Source organism: Danio rerio, chromosome 18 (genome assembly GCF_052040795.2).
Source record: "Danio rerio strain M-AB ecotype USA chromosome 18, GRCz13ab, whole genome shotgun sequence".
Classification (NCBI taxonomy): Eukaryota; Metazoa; Chordata; class Actinopteri; order Cypriniformes; family Danionidae; genus Danio; species Danio rerio.
In genome coordinates this window covers 10,054,256-10,071,902 of record NC_141038.1, presented here as the reverse complement: position 1 = coordinate 10,071,902, position 17,647 = coordinate 10,054,256, and the positions used below count along the sequence as shown (strand labels likewise).

Sequence of the window (17,647 nt, the reverse complement as noted above, 5' to 3'; positions counted from 1 at the left end):
TTTTGTATATTGAATTCAAGTGATGTCTGTTTATTTGTGTAATGCTTTCATGTTTGTTTCACGGTTTATACATTTGTTTTTGTTTTTCTTTCTATACAAAGCTCTTACGGTGATGGTGGGGTCGATTTTTTTCCAGAGACTAGTGTGAATGTTGCACTCAAATAAATCATGGGAAAACACCAGTGAACGAGTCAATCCTTTATTAAGACAGTTATCTACAGTAAGCCAGTTAGCTACAGATAACTACAAACAGTATCCCTTTAATATAAAATATGCATGTATAATTAGTTTTTTATATATTAAGCATTATTACAACCAAGCTGTAATTCTAAAAACATTAAGAAGTTGTCTAAAAATATAGATGTACTGTTTGTAAGGATAATTAAAATCACAAATTTGTCAATGTTATTGTCACCACTGTCCTTTCCACTAGAGGATGCTGTTAAACATGATACATCATTTGAGATGAAAATGTTCATGACTTTCAGACAAACAAAAATTATAATGTATGAAAAAGGTCTACAATACCAAAATGTATAGTTTTCATAGCCAAAGAAATATTCATTATCATCTATACAGTATGTACACCTGCAATTAAGTGTAAGAGGGTTTACCTGAAGTAGCGTTTCTGACTGCTGTTGTTTTTCTCCATGGCGTCTAAAGAGCCCATACCACGGTATTTCTTGAGCCGAACTCCATCTGAGAAGAAATACTCACCGGGCGCTTCTGTGGTGGCGGCTAACAATGAGCCCATCATTACTGAAACAAAACAGGCAGAAGGAGAGGCTGTAGTAAAATCCAGACAAGCAAATCCCAGCTATTAATAACAATGATCGTTCAGGCAAATCAGGCAGAAAAACACACAAACACACACACACACCTGTGGACGCTCCCAGTGCCAGGGCTTTAACGACGTGACCCACTGTCTGGATGCCACCGTCGGCAATGACTGGGACCCCAAAACGCCGGGCGTATTCAGCCACTTTATATACAGATGTGCCCTGCGGTCTCCCACACGCCATCACTAATGATACACACACAAACATACACCTACAGTTGCAATCAGAATTATTAGCTCCCCTGAATTTTTTGCCCCCATTTTTTCCCCCCTAATTTCTGTTTAACGGAGCGAAGATTTTTTTTTTCAGCACATTTCTAAACATAATAGTTTTAATAACTCATTACTAATAACTGAATTATTTTATCTTTGCCATGATGACAGTACAGAATATTTTACTGGATATTTTTCAAGACACTTCTATACAGCTTAATGTGACATTTAAAGGCTTAATTAGGTAATTAGGTTAACTAGGCAGGTTAGGGTAATTAGGCAAGTTATTGTATAACGATGGTTTGGTTTGTAGACTAAAATTAAATAAAAAATTTATAAAAATTAATAAAAAATATAACTTAAAGGGGCTAATAATTTTGACCTGAAAATGGTTATCAAAAAATGTAAAACTGCTTTTATCCCTGCTGAAATAAAACAAATAAGCCTTTCTCCAGAAGAAAAAATATTATCAGACATACTTTAAAAATTTCTTTCTTCTGTTAAACATAATTTGGGAAATACTTAAAAAAGAAAAGAAAATTCAAAGGGGGGCTAATAATTCTGATTATTAATTCTGAACAATAATTCTTTTGTTTTTACAAATAATTTAAAAAATGTCTGAGTAATTTACATTTTATATGCACATTAACATGTAAATGATTATTTTTCTTAAAATAAAATTCATGTCAAATACACAACAATTATGTCCCAAAATCATAACACATGAAAAAAAGAAACCAATAAACTCAATTTTTTTTTCTATGTAAATCCACATACACATTATGCACTATTTGATCCACAATTTAAATCGGTTTCTTTTATGAAACAGGTTAAATAGTTTTTTTACACCATTATATATTTAATTTTAACATTTTCTTGTAAATAAATTATTACAATCCTAACAATAAAACAATTAAATAACTAGAATAAAACTTTTGCCTTTTCAGACTTGAAAGCTTAACTATGCATTTTTATTGCTATCTAAATTGCTTATTCTTAATAATTTGTTTTTTATTAAAAACAATAAACAAAATAGCTATCCCAAACCTCCAGCCATAAAATAAATCTTTTGGCATTTGCTTTGCTATATAAATACACAATTCATTTTAAAAGATAATAAAAAAATAAGAAAATAATAAATTATATATATATATATATATATATATATATATATATATATATATATATATATATATATATATATATATATATATATATATATATATATATATATATATATATATATATATATTTATTTATTTATTTATTTATTTATTTTATTTTTTTATTATTTTTTTTATTTAATTAAATAAAATAAAAAAAGTAATACACACACACCTTCCTGTGTGATGCAGATGGATCCACAGCCCATGCCCACTCTTAAAGCATCAACACCAGCATCTATAAGATTCTTTGCTTGAGCTGCAGTCACCACTGGAATCAAAAGAAGCAGAATCAAGTCAGAAATTATCACAAGTGTGTAACTGAAACATAAATCATTACAACATACAGTATTGTTTTACCTATGGGGATTAAATTACCAATTTAGTCACTTCCTATTACATCAAACCATGCAAATTATTACTATTATTTTTGTTATAATAATCATTTCAGTTTATTTAGAAATTCAGGGCGAATGTTTGAATAAACATGTAGAAATATAGAAACAGAAATAGCTATTAATAAAATATAAACCACTTTTCACTCAGATTGCAGACCTTTAAAAAATTGTAATGTAAAAATGTAAAAATCCTACTATCAGGATTGTAACTTCTATATAAGAATAACATGAGAACAACATCTCATGGTGATGTTACTCATGTTTCTGTCTGCATCCGTTTAATGATCTGCAATACTGTACTCATATAAATGGTGAACAGAACTTACAGTAAACTATGTACAAAATAAATGATAGAGCATAATATAAAATTCTAGACTTTTAATGTCCATACAACATATATTTTCATATTGCACAGCCCAATCTCACAACACTCAATTTAATGACATTTAAAAGTGATAAATGACACACTATTTGCTCATCCTCGAGTGGTTCCAAACCTTCATGATTTTGTTTAACACAAAATTAGATGTTTGAAGAGTGCTAAAAAGCAATTGACATCCATACAGCAGTAGAAAAAACTAATGCTATGGAAGTCAATGGTCTCACTTTCGGTTTGGAACAAGTAAAGGATAAGTAAATGATGACAGAATTTACAGTGTTAGGATGAACTGTAGCTTTAATGTGTCTTCAGATGAGGAAACACTTAAAGGGAAAAGCCTTACCGTTTCCTCCAACCACCTGCAGTTCTGGGTACTTCTGTTTGATGTAGTTGATCATACTGATCTGAAACACTGAGTTGCCCTGAGAAGAGTCCTGAGGCAGAACAGAAAAAAAAACATACCACATGATCAATAATAAATCAAACAATGTGGAAGCTGCCAAATATTTTAATCATAGTTTAGCTAGGGAACAAACTGTTGTATCCTTTGGTCCTGCTGAAATTACATCTAGTTCCAGCCCTGCCCTTAACCAACAGATAGACACTTTAGTACAGCAAAAGAACTAGATTAGCTGGTTTAGGTGTGCTTAATTAAAGATCAAGATGTGACAGGAGTTTGTGTCCACGATCTGCAAATAAATCAGTTTTATGAACATCATTTGTAAGCAATTATATGGTTTGTTTAGACAAAGCAGTCATTATTTGGCAAAATAAAAAAACACCTGTCATCAAATATATTATTCAGTGTTTGACCTGCAAATTCAGATCTGCACATCTAAGATTGACATTTTGGCTGGATATTTCACCAGCATGGACCACAACACACTTTGAGCAAGACTTTTTGGTAGGGATGAAAGGGATGGTAAGGGAAGAGTGGGATGAAGGGGAATGGAAGTAAGAGGATAAAGAGTCAACAGGTAAATAGGTCGATCGGGAGTCCTACAATGATGCCCTGAGACTCAGCTTGGGGGTACTGTCTTTGTAATGTTTTGGTAGAGTGATTGGACCCCCTGATTCAACCTAGGAGTGTAGAGAGGGTTATAAGATTGTAAATGGGAAGCGAGGAAATAGAGGGAGGGTGGACTCAAGAGATCGCGAAGAACAGTGCTAGAGGGCTGGTCTGCCTTAAATAAGCTTTAGGGAGTAGGTGATTGGTTAGAATTGAGTTTCCACCCTTTGACTGAACTTATGCCAGTAACTTCCACATATATAAACTCATCTTGATTTGCTGGTTCACACTTTAAGGGCATAGTTCACAAAATAATTCTGTCATCATTTCCTCATACTTGACTTGTTTCAAACCAGTTTGATCATTTTGTATTTTGATCTGTTGAACACAAAAAATAAACATTGAAGAATGCTGGAAACCAGTAACCATGGACTTTCATAGTATTTGCTTTTATTGATACGGATGTCAACGCTTACCGGCTAGGCGGCTTCCAACATTCTTAATGTTTTTGCTGAACTATCCCTTCTTAAGTGTGTTTTCACTTGCTTCATGTTATGGGCCTCAAAGCACACAAACTCTCCGAACTAGGCCACCCCAAACTGCCTTTCAAATACCATTTGCCCTTAGCAGTTTTGCACTGAAAGAATGAAAACAAAGTAATGCTGTTTTCCTCCATCTAACACACGAAACTAAAAGCAAATGCTTTTGTTAACTTTGCAGGTGTTTGACTATTTACATTGTATTTTTAATCATTTGCTAAACTGGTTTTTATTTATTTAAATCAAGAAATTTGACACTCTGATTCTTTTTTTCTTTGCTTAAAAGCTTTGAACATGAAAACCAACCTCTTTACAACAAGCCCTGAGAAGGATATGCCTTACAAATACAGTAGACACAGTGGCGGACTGGGAAAACATCGACTACGATCGGCGAGTGAACAGTGGGGAGGGAGGGGGGTTGGGTGCTGAGTTAGGTGGGTTGCGATCGGGAATTGTGGCAATCGGTAAATGAAAAAGAGCAGTTGACATATTGGTTGCAGTGATCCGTAAATAAAGGGGGAGGGGGGTGTTAGGGTGGTTAGGGGAGATCGGTAAGAGAAGAGCAGGGAAGGGTGTTGAGGCGATGCGTCAGGTCACCAGGAAATGTCCCTATGTCCTATGGCCAGTCCCCCCCTCAGTACACACACACCGTCAGTATAATCATGTATGAGGATAAATCATTTAGACTGCAAATATGCCATCTGTTGGAATAAATGATGTCTCATTTCACATAAATGTCACAGAAATTGCGGCAGGGAACACACACAGTTTGCTCCATTCCAGAAAGCGGAAGTTAAGACATGTTGTAGGATTTTTTCTGTCAGGTTAGCCCTCATTCCCACTGAACATGACTTTGCTTACAAAAATGCAAGAAGCAATGCAAAGCAGCATAAAGCACATCGGTATCCGGACACAACCTCTGAGTACCTGTACACAGAGGTTTGCAATGATTGCCCCACCTTTGAGCTCTTCTCATGGGTCCACTGCTATGGAACTGACAGTGATGAGCTGAACTGCCTGTTAAAGCTGATGGTCCTTTAAGGGGCTGTTCACACAGAATGAGTTCTTCCTTTCCAATGTAATACTTTTCTTTTGTTTTTCAATGTAAACACATGGTTGATGGACTTGTGTAGCAGTTACGCTTGCGTCTCGTGTATTTTGAAGCACAGCGTACGTGAACGCAGTGTTTTTTAGAAACCATGTCAAGTTGAAAGATCTGTAACTTTCACATGCAGCACAGCTCATCACTGTCAGTTCCACAGCAGTGGACCAATCAGAAGAGCTCAGAGGCAGGACAAAGGTTGCAGGTTTCTGTTTACAGGCGCTCATTGGCTGTGTCCAGATACCTTCGGGTTTTATTTTTCCAAATCACTTCGAACTGTTGCCTCTCTTGTATTTAGAAGCAAAGACGTGTTCATGTGACTTCTCTCAATGTGGAGAAGCAGCGGCTCTACCCCGAGCTCCTCCTGTGTCACAGAGCTCCTCCCTTTATGTCTATAAGGGTGAGCCCTGCCACCTTGCGAAGGAAACTCAATTTAGCCGCTTGTATCCAAGATCTTGTCCTTTTGGTCATGACCCAAAGCTCATGACCATAGTTGAGAGTAGGAAAGTAGATTGACCGGTAAATAGAGAGCTTTGCCTTTCGGTTTAGCTCCTTCTTTACCACAACGGATCAATACATTGACTGCATTACTGCTACCACTGCACCAATTTTCTTGTCAATCTCACGCTCCATCCCTTCCTCACTCATGAACAAAACCCCAAGATACTTGAACTCCTCCACCTGGGATAAGGACTTTCCTCCAACCTGAAAATGGCAAACCACCTTTTTACGGTGGAGCACCATGGCCTTGGACTTGGAGGTGCTGAACATAATCTGTGTGAACTGCCCTTTAGGATGTTTCTCAAATACAGAGGAGTCAAAGTCAGTTCCTGGAGTGCCGCAGCTCTGCACAGTTTAGTTCCAACCCGGCTCCAACACGCTTACCTTTGGTATCAAACAAGTCTAGAGGACTCAAATAGTTGGATCAGGTGTAATTAGGGTTGGAACTAAACTGTGCAGAGATGTGGCCCTCCAGGAACTGAGTTTGACACATGTGCTCTAATACCATCTAATTCGTTTTTCCTATTTGTAGTTAAGATAACACACATGCTGTTCTGTAAAAGCTTTTGTCCTAAATATGGTCCTAATTGAATTTACCAAACAGACAGGATTATGATCTCTCTGTAATAAGTCCCCTGTTTCATGAATCAAGCTGAATGGATCCCAGGGGCTCTCTAATATCAAGGCAGAATAAGATTTATGTCCCCCTACTCCCTTTTGTACCCACCAGAACGATCACGTCCACTCCAGCCTGCATGAGCAGATCTAGCCGGTACTTGTCGTCCTCTCGGGTGCCGATGGCGGCGCCGCACAGGAGCTGTTTGCGGGAGTCTTTGGAGGCCAGAGGATAATCTCGGTTCTTCTTCAAATCGGTACGAGCGATTATTGCAACAAGCTCATCACTGTCATTCACTATAGGCAGTTTACCTGAGAGAGAAAAAAATGATGTGATGAAAATATTTGCGGTAAACATCACAACATAAACAGGACTGAAGTTATTGCGTCTACCTTTTTTACTGCGCTGTAAGATGTCATTTGCCTCTTTTAATGTTACACCAGCTGGAGCAACCACTAAATCTTCTCGTTTTGTCATTGACTGGAGGATAGAAGATTTAGCATTCAAAAAGTTCAGGCTTATTATTGAAATTCGGGAGTCTTATCAAAGAAAACATAATCTCAAAATGTCACAAAGCAAAAAAAATCATCAGGAGATCATCAGGAAACAAAAAATCTAAACTTTTTCAGCTGGTTATTTTAATAATTTCAGCTATAGTTTTGATTACATGTGCACATCTTTTTTTTTTAAATATCGTACTCTAGACAGTACTTAATTAAGAAAAAAATGTGCCTCGAGACTCCTGTCTCAGCGGTCTACAGACAATTCCTTTGTCTTCATGCTTGGTTTGTGCTTTGTATGCACTGTCAACCCTGGGACCTTATATAGACAGGTGTATGCCTCAAATCATGTCCAATCAACTGAATTTACCACAGGTGAACTCCAATGAAGCTGCTAAAACATCTCAAGAATGATCAGTGGAAACAGAATGTACCTGTGCTCAATTTAGGGCTTCACGGCAAAGGCTGTCAATACTTATGTACATATGTACATTTTTCAGCTTTTTTATTTTTAATAAATTTGCAAAAATTTCAAAAAATATTTTTTCACATTGCCATTATGTAGAACTTATAAACAAACAACAGCAAAAAGTTGAGTGAAAAGTTATATTTGGTTTATCAAAACTATAGCAGCCCAGGTGTGCAATACATTAAAACCTATTGCCTTCCTGAGCACGGGCTGAGCCACAGTGATGTAAAAGCTAAAGGTAGGATCCCAACGACTGTGCCTATGTCTTTGGCTGAGTGGTCAGTGACTCAAAAGAAGTAACACCTATACATGTGAATAGGTACTATTATACTGATGAGATAAGGGCTAGGCAAATGCCATTTATCTTGCTGACCCCTGCACTTCATTTGCACCTATGTATTACTGCCTATAAAAATGCATTTAAACTGAGTGCCTGGCTGCACTAGTTTCAGAGATTTTTCAATGCATGCCACAGCGACAGTGAGTCCTCATTAAAGAATTCTGCTTTAAAGAGGCCCAAAAAGCCTCCTGGTTTTGTCTCTTCTTCAAATTCACAACACCTCAATCTATTTAGGCCAATGTACAGTATTTTCTGTCACTCCATCTAAACACAATAAATAATATTAACTAATTTCAAGGCTGCAGAGGATTTACTATTACTTAAAAGTTGTGCTAATTTACTTATAAGTTGTGCATTCTAAATTAAAATGATTCAAGCTGAATTAGAAATTGAAAAAAAATGTGCAAACACATACCTCCTCCAGTGGCCTATCATAGTCTTTTTCTGACAGGAAGTCGATGTCTCGTGACGTAACAATGCCCACCAGCTTGCTGCCCATCTTTCCAGTTTCAGTAACTGGGATGCCAGAGAAACCGTGCCGTACCTTCGCTTCAAACACATCTCCTACTGTGTGTCGTGGACTCATCACTACAGGGTCTGTAATGAAGCCCTGCTCGAATTTCTGCCAATATGACACAAAACATAGTATTTATCATCGCGAACTCAAAAAAATCTGTATTATCAAAGTCTGCGAGTTATAAATCTACAAATCTAACCACATTTTTACTTCCTCCAAAGTTATATCTCTTACATTTAATTTCACTAACCTTAACTTTCCGGACCTCGTTAGCCTGAAACTCAGGCGTGCAGTTGTGATGAATAATTCCAATTCCTCCCATGAGCTATGAGGAAAAATAACTGGTAATGAAATGGAAAATTTACACTTTATATATGTGTTTGTAAATGTTACTTACAGCCATAGCAATGGCCATTGAGGACTCTGTGACTGTGTCCATTGGAGAGGAAATGAGTGGCGTCTTCAGGGTTATTTTCCGGGTCAGGGCAGAGGTCAAATCCTATGATGTAAAACAAGACTCCAATGAAAATCTGAGGCGAAAGTGTATCATGTGTTAGCATACAGCAGATGTTATATGTAGATGATGCTATAGTATGATCAATTATTATATTATTGAGATATACATAGGTCTACAAAGGTTACGGCCGATTTGGATCACGTGCCTTGATAAGCAATCACATCCTTAACATGATCTGATTTCTTGAGTGCTGTGACAGTCAACACTGTTTGAGGACACCATAGATATTGAAAAGTGCCAGAAATGTAATCCTATCCATTGCAAACCTGCTTGACTTTTGACATATATTAGAATTTTTTAATTAAAGGTCCTGTGAAGTGCTTTAAATTTTACATTTTTGTATTTGATGTTTGATGTAATCTCAACTGAACAATAAAGAGAGGGTGGGGCATAGGATAGCTCCTCCCTTTTATCAGGTACCTCAAATAAAAAGCAAATGAGAGGTGCCTTGAAGGGGGCGGGGCATATCAGATGCTTGAGTGTATTTGATTGGTCAAGATTTGATGCGAAACTGAAGAACGAGTTGACCCTCTCAAAAGGTGTATTTTTTTGCAGTAATTTGTCTTATTTTCTATTCAGTTATGAAGTTTAAATGCTGCATTTGAGTGACATTAAGCACTATTTTTTGCTGGATTAGCTTGTCTGGTGGTCATCATAACACTTTCTGATGTGCCAAAAACATTTTCTAAAGATTTAGAATAAAGAAATATGAAAAAAAAGACAATATTTATTTTTAAAATACAAATGTATGAGATCATATATCATTAGGAAAATAATATGAATTTTATAATTTTTTAATAAATTATAATAAAATAAAAAACCTAGCCTTCAAATATTGTTATCTTCAAATAACAAACTGGCCAGCACATTAAACTTTCTTCAGTCAGAATTTGTGAGGCACGGTTTGACTTCTGAGCCAAGAAGAAGAACAAATGAGCTCATGTATGGGACAAAAAAGAAATGCTGGACCTTTGTCAGTGAGTGTGGTGGAAGTGACAAATTGCAAGCATTTCATTTTTATACCAGTTTCATATTTTTTAAACACACATTTTGTCTACTAACAGATCCTTAAAAATAATACACTGAAACTAAAGGCCAGCTCACACTGTGCAATTATTTATTTATTTTTATCCTGAACAATTGTAGCATGTCAGACTGCACGAACATGGCTCCCATGTCACACTGTAAGATCTAAGCACCAAACACGGAATAAAACTCCCCTGGAGTTTGACGTCATCCCCCCATGACAGTTTCACTATCCCGCATTCTGAAATGATTCCTCGCAGCAAACAAACAATCTGTAGTGGCAATTTTGCACACAGCGTGTCTCAATAATAAAGCCAGGAAAAAAAAAAACTGTTGACATTGCCCCATGGTTATTTGAATGGTCGCATGGATTGCGTCATCAAATTCTGTGCTACTAATGGTTCTTGGACGCTCATTGCAGCTGTTGCCACCCCGCAGGCAAGTGTCTGAAATCTTCTGACATTGTCAGTACTTCGACAGTGACATCGGAGAGAAAATCTGATTGCAACGACATTAAGCGGCTGTCAGTGAACATGTCAAACCAACAGTGAAATTTCACTGGTTTTAGCCTAGGATTTCAGTAATCTTTTAGGATTTCCCAAATTTGTCTTAGACGACAAAATCGTGGCTAAAATCTCACCGTGTGAGCAGGGGTTTACATTGTATTTTAATTTCACTGGACCTTTAATAGTAACTTCTATTATGAGAACTATAAAAAAGACATGTGTTGCAGATTAGCCAAAATTATGAGCCATGATGAGCTTTTTTTATCAAAAGCAGCTACTATTTTTAAATACTACTCTATGTATATAAAATGGGTCTTATCAATCCAGGATGCTTATTGAAATTAATTAAATCCTAAAATGAAGTAAAAACACTCCAGTGTCTTTTGACTCCAGCTGAAAGACACTGAATTTCACAGAAGGAAAAACTTACCATCAAACATTACCAACTTTCTTGAAATCTTTATTTAAATTATCTTTATTTAGGTTTAAGAGAAGAAAAAAAACCTCACAAATTTGAAGCAACTTTTTACAACAAATGTTTATTTTTTATTTATTTATTGTCTTAACTATCCCATTAAAATCACATAATACTATATAAGATACTACTAAAGTAGCATATTAATTACTGGGTTAAAAACTATACCTACTGTCATGTCATGTGTTGTTTTTTTTTCCTCTCAAACACCTGTGTCTCATCATTAGCCACAGCTCAGAGTAATATCAGAAGTGCTCAAAGAAAAGACAAACAATGTTGTGTGTCTGTGTTTACATCAGAAAGTAACTAACCTACTGGGATAAAAAGTAAAACTCAAGACTTTAAGTAGACTCAAATTCCCAGTTCTTCAACGATGTAAAATAACACTATGCACATATAAAAACACACACACACACACACACACACACACACACACACACACACACACACACACACACACACACACACACACACACACACACACACACACACACACACACACACACACACACACACACATATATATATAGCTCTGTAAAAATTCTGATTTCTTTGTTAACACAAATAATATCTATCACACTTAAAGGATCTTCTGTTTATATGAGTCATTAACTTGTTGGGACAGATTATCTAATCACTTACGTTGAAGCAAACCCTCTTTTATACTAAGGTTTTACTGAGTCATTGGGAACGAAAAGGTGTGTTTTTTAAATAATTAATGAGAGAAGAGTATTTAAATAAATGTACTAAGGTTTACTAAGGTCAGTTTACTGGTGTTTATTTGCACTATTAACCCATTTTATGTCTCTGTTGTTAGTAAATTATGTCCATTTTTTCATCTATAATTCTGTTTATATTCTAATTTGAGCTCTTTTATGCACTGCATTAGACATTATAAAAGGATTTGAATTTCATTTGTGATTGTCACTAGAACTTTTCAGCTTTGCACTTTCATAGGATCACATTCTCACGCTCATTTGCCCTTTTTAGTAAATTTGTCCCGAAATGTAGCTGAGAAAATTAAATTTGCTGTATCTTTAATTAAAATGTGTTTAAAGTTGTGGTTCCATTGGGGACTGATATTTGTGCTCTTGTCTTTCTCTCTCACACACACCTGAGCTTCACAGCCTGCGATAACATGCCCAGCACACCAGGGAGAGTATGGATGCTAACACAGCCGTCTAAAGCTCCCATCCACACACACACTCTGTCCTTTGCAGATCTTCCTCCTCATTAATAGTTAAACAGCTCCTTTTCCATCAACTCAGGTGATCCAAAATGATCATGCACTGTTAACAATTTCCTGCAAAATCTACAGTAACTTACTGTCAATTACAGGAAAAACTCTATATTTACCACACCATTTATCTTGCTGTATATTTATTTAAAGTACTTTAAGATATACAGTAATTTTCACAATTCAATTTAAAAATACAGAAACATACTACATAACTGTCCAATAGTATACATTTCAAATTACAGTTCAGTTCACAACTTACTGTAAATCAATTACAGACAGAATACTGTTTAAATTTACAGCAGCATTTATCTTGTTTTATATGTAAAGTATTGTATATCTTTACTGTAAAATATACAGTTATTTCCACAATGCAACATTTAAAATACAGTAGCATACTGCATAACTGTCCTACAGTATAATATAGTTCATATTACCGTTCAGTTCGCAAGTAACTTGCTGTAAATCAATTCCTGACAGATTACCGTAGTTACATTTACAGCACCATTTATCTAAAGTATGTAAAGTATTGTATATATTTACTGTAAAATATACCGTCGTTTTCACAATTGAACTTTAAAATACAGTAACATCCTGCATTACTATCCTACAGTAAAATGTAGTTCATATTACATTTCAGCTCGCCAGAAACATACCGTAGATCAATTACCGACAAAATACTGTATTCAAATTTACAGCACTATTTATCTTGCCCTATATTTATATAAAGCATTGTAGATCTTTACTGTACAATATACAGTCATTTTTACAATGCAACTTTAAAATACAGTAATTTTTACAATGCAACTTTAAAACACAGTAACAAAGTAACAAAACATTTACCTTGCTGTGTATGGATTCACAGTATTCTACATATTTATTTTAAAACACAGTAATTTTCACAATGCAACTTTAAAATACAGTAACATCCTGCATGTCTGTCCTACAGCAAACATCAGTTCATATTACAGTTCAGTTCGCCAGAAACTTACTGTAAATCAATTAATGACAAAATACTGTATTAAAATTTACAGCACTATTTTTCTTGCTCTATATTTATTTAAATCATTGTAGATCTTTACTGGACAATATACAGTAATTTTCACAATGCAACTTTAAAATACAGTAAAATACTGCATAACTGTCCAACAGTATTATTCAGTTCATATTACCGGTAACTTAACTACCTACAAATTACTTTGTTCAAATTTGCAGCACCATTTACCCTCCTGTGTATTAATTCACAGTATTGTACATATTGACTTTAAAATACAGTAATTTTCACAATGCAACTTTACAATACAGTAACATACTGTATAACTATCCTACAGTATAATAATTAATACTTCATATTAACAGTAACTTACCGTAAATCAATACTGACAAAACACTGTATTCAAATTTACAGCACCATTTACCCTCTTGTGTATGAATTCACAGTATAGTATAACTTAACTGTAAAACATACAGTAATTTTCACAATGCAAACTTTTAAAACATCCCTGCATAACTGTCCTACAGTAAAATTTAGTTCATATTAAAGTTCAGTTCGCCAGTAACTTAAATCAATTACTGCCAAAATACTGTATTTACATTTATAGCACCATTGCTGTGCATGCCTTTGCAGTATTGTACATGTTTAATGTAAAATGCACAGTAATTTTCACAATGCAACTTATATATATATATAATACAGTAAGATACAGCATAACTATCCTACAGTAAGTTTCAGTTTGTATTACAGTTAAATATTTACAACAGCCAGTGCATTAAATAAAAAAAGTGCCATTTTCTGTAATGACTGCTAAACGTCTGGTACTCACCACTTCATCCGATATGAAGTCAATGAACCCAGGCAGTATCAGGAAATCACTGAATGGAGAAGGACAGATGGCACAGTTAGGCAACAACAATGACCTTTAGCTCAGCAATTTATGAATCACACATTATCAAAATTACTAAACGCTTGTATACACACTCAAATCTGTGTCAAATACAGCGGGACAACTCAAAACATAAAACAAACCACAGATGATTGTGAATATCAGATATTATTACTGTGTGGATGGTTTTATGCAAACACAACACAAACGATTACTGTACACTATAGAAATATGAAAAGAGATAAGTTACAGTGATATATAAAGCCAAAAAAAATTTTTTAGCATTCTTTTTTTGAGAATCCTGAAAGCAAATGCATCACAGTTAGCACAAGTACTGTAAACCTGCTGTTTTAATTATTGATAATAAGGAATGACTCCTGAAGGATCGTGTGACTGTAAAGACTGAAATAATGATTTTGGAAATCAGCTTCGTATCGAGGAATATTATTGATCATATATTCAAATAATGATCAGTTAAAAGGGCACCTATGATAAAAATCAACTTTTAAATGCTGTTTAGAGATGTGTTGGTATAGTGTGTCCACTGTTGGAGTGATATAAACACACTAAGTCTCTTTTTTTTTAATTTCCTGACGTTAAAATAGGATCTAAATCCTGATTTTGAGACCCACTGCAACATGATGTAGGAGTGTGGTTTCCCCGCCCACCGAACTGATTGACAGGCACCATGTTTCTATAATAACTTGTATGCACATGTCCACAAAACATATTTTTTTGCAAATAAACTGGGATTAAAATATTTATTACAACTTTCTGTAATTTTTATGAGTTTAAAACGTTTTTTAAAACAGAGCATGTTTTTAATAAAGAGAGTGTAAAATCACTATGTAATTCTTGACCGCTATAATCACCACAGCTGCATGGTGTCAGTAAAGGCTAATATATTTATGTATGTGTGTGTGTGTGTGTGTACTGCAAATAGCATTTGTGTGAGACTCGTCATTTCAGAAAGTCTTGAATGAACTCCACCACAAATACATGAAATAAACTTACTTGGTATTTTTGACTAATGAGCTATTTTAGATTCATCTGAGTCTGTCTCTGTCACTGACTGCTTATCTGATGTAATGCGTGATGAGAAGCAAACGCACACATCGAATCGTTGAGCGTGCAAAAGTAGCTCATTTTCATTTAAAGCCACAGGCTACAAAAACAGCTACAATATCTTCAGACACTAAAATGGGCAAATTCTGGAGGCTATAATAAATATTCTGATGGGTATTTTGAGCTGAAACTTTACAGACACATTCTGGAGACACCATAGGGGTAAAATAGAAGCCCTTTAAGTCAATTAACATATCGCATTTTTATTTGAAAAATGAAGTCCTGGTAATTTTTTTTAAACTATAAGCAAACGATTGATAGTGTATTGATAATGAAAAAAAAATCCTTAATTGGTTTTATAATTTTTTAGGGTAACTTCCTGTTTGCAAACAATTTATATGGGCTAAATTTAATCTTGACATTGAGTTGAACATTACTAAATTGAATCTGTTTAAATTCAGCCCACGGCGGCACAGTGGCTCAGTGGTTAGCACTGTCACCAAACAAAAAGAAGGTCGCTGGTTCGAGTCCTGGCTGATGCAGTTGGCGTTTCCATATGGAGTTTCCATGTTCTCCCTGTGTTGGCGTGGGTTTCCTCCGAGTGCTCCGGTTTCCCCCACAGTCCAAAGACATGTGCTATAGGTGAATTGAATACACTAAATTGGCTGTAGTGTATGAGTGTTTGAATGAGCGTGTGTATGTGAGTTTCCCAGTACTGGGTTGCGGCATTGGAAGGGGATCCACTGCATAAAACATACTGTATGACAAAACAGTTGGTAGTTCATTCCGCTGTGGCGACCTTAAAAAACAGAGACTAATCCGAAGGAAAATTAATGAATGAATGAAATTTAGCCTATATAAATTGTATATTTACAGTATATAACAGTTACAGTTACTGTATACCGTGAAATATATGCAGTTTGGCCTGCAACATGCATGCAATTAACTTGGACACATACAGTACAGTACAACTCTGGGCTTGTTAAGATGAGTTATATAATCTACTTAAGATGTGGCATACAGAGACGTCCTGTTAATGTTCTTAACAGTGTCACCAATGTCACAAGCACAAACACATTGGGTCCTTCCAATGCTCTGCAACTGTTAACATGTGTGAGCAATAAAAAAAAAATATTTTTTTAATAAATGTATGCATTTTTTACCCAGACTACCAATTAAAGTACATTATTTTACTCATTAAGGCTACATTGAAAAACACAGGGGAGAAAAGGTAACATTTTGACATTTATGACAATTTAAATGTCTATTTTCGACTTTAATATACTTTTAAGATCTAATTTAGGGTTGTGATGGTAAAGAAGTGTTTTCAGATGATTTCAATCTTAGTCATTATAATTTGATTAATTATAAGTTATGCAAATTTATCATTTTGTATAAATGTCTTTACTGTCACTTTTGACAATTTCATGCATGAAAGCATTAGAGCACAATAATATTTTGATACAGGAAAAATGGGATGTGATTTGTTTGTCTCAGGAGGATGGGTTAGAAGGCACAGTTCAGTATCCCGTCCCTTGTGGCCTAACGCTCATAAAACCTCCATTAGACCAGATTAAACACTCCAGCCAACATGATAAAAATAGACATGTAGAATACTGCTCTACCAACAAGAGTTTTCAGAAGGCTGGGAGAATATAAACAAATAAAATACACTAATGTCTATAAAAATAAATTGATATTAAAGACGTCATGCACTGAGAAATCTAAATTTTCTTTTGACTCATTAGGGGTTATTTTGCTGTTAAAACGTCCTGCAAGTTGAGAATGCAAAACTTTAGCATAAAAAAGTTCAGTCACTTACATTTTCAGGCAACACTTTTTTCAGTTTTGATTGTTCGCTTACACAGCAACAGTGTTTTTTTGACTGAAAACACATCCATCTAAAAGCAGGTTTCAAAGTGGAAGTTTTTGAAAAAACCAGTATTGTTGTGCCCCTGTAAACAGCCCAAAATGCTAAGTCTTTAAAAACAATGACATTTTGCATGTGCATGGTACTTGGAAGGTGTAGATTAAAGGTTAATGCAAATAATCACAAAAAAAATTGTGTGGATTTACTTTACATTACATTGCATAGACTGTTCTGACTGTATTTCTATAATCTGAAAACCTCGTTGTTGATGTCCATGTTCATCATTTATTGAATTAAATTCAACATACTTGCTTATTTTCCGTTTCTTTTTTATTCATATTCAATAAGGGAAGCAAGTGAAACAAATTACATCAATAAAACTACTAATATGTTTACCTGAGTGATTTTTTGTGGATGGGAGTGGGACAAAATAATATATATTCTTGTGGGGGCGGTAGTAAAAATCCATCCGCACACGTCTCTA

General features: G+C 35.1%; 1 protein-coding gene across 4 annotated transcripts in view; it reads right to left on the bottom strand.

The window, feature by feature from the left end:
* Positions 1-17,647, bottom strand: part of impdh1a (IMP (inosine 5'-monophosphate) dehydrogenase 1a) — a 38,075-nt gene that overhangs the window by 8,543 nt on the left and 11,885 nt on the right. For all 4 annotated transcript variants that reach the window (XM_087291859.1, XM_087291860.1, NM_001002177.2 and 1 more), the window contains exons 3-12: positions 14,169-14,217; positions 8,982-9,083; positions 8,835-8,909; positions 8,483-8,689; positions 7,151-7,238; positions 6,870-7,069; positions 3,335-3,425; positions 2,390-2,485; positions 881-1,024; positions 615-759 (exon numbers count right to left, since the gene is read on the bottom strand). In XM_087291859.1, coding sequence (XP_087147985.1) covers positions 615-759; positions 881-1,024; positions 2,390-2,485; positions 3,335-3,425; positions 6,870-7,069; positions 7,151-7,238; positions 8,483-8,689; positions 8,835-8,909; positions 8,982-9,083; positions 14,169-14,217 — 1,197 coding nt within the window. The remainder of the gene's footprint in view (positions 1-614; positions 760-880; positions 1,025-2,389; positions 2,486-3,334; positions 3,426-6,869; positions 7,070-7,150; positions 7,239-8,482; positions 8,690-8,834; positions 8,910-8,981; positions 9,084-14,168; positions 14,218-17,647) is intronic.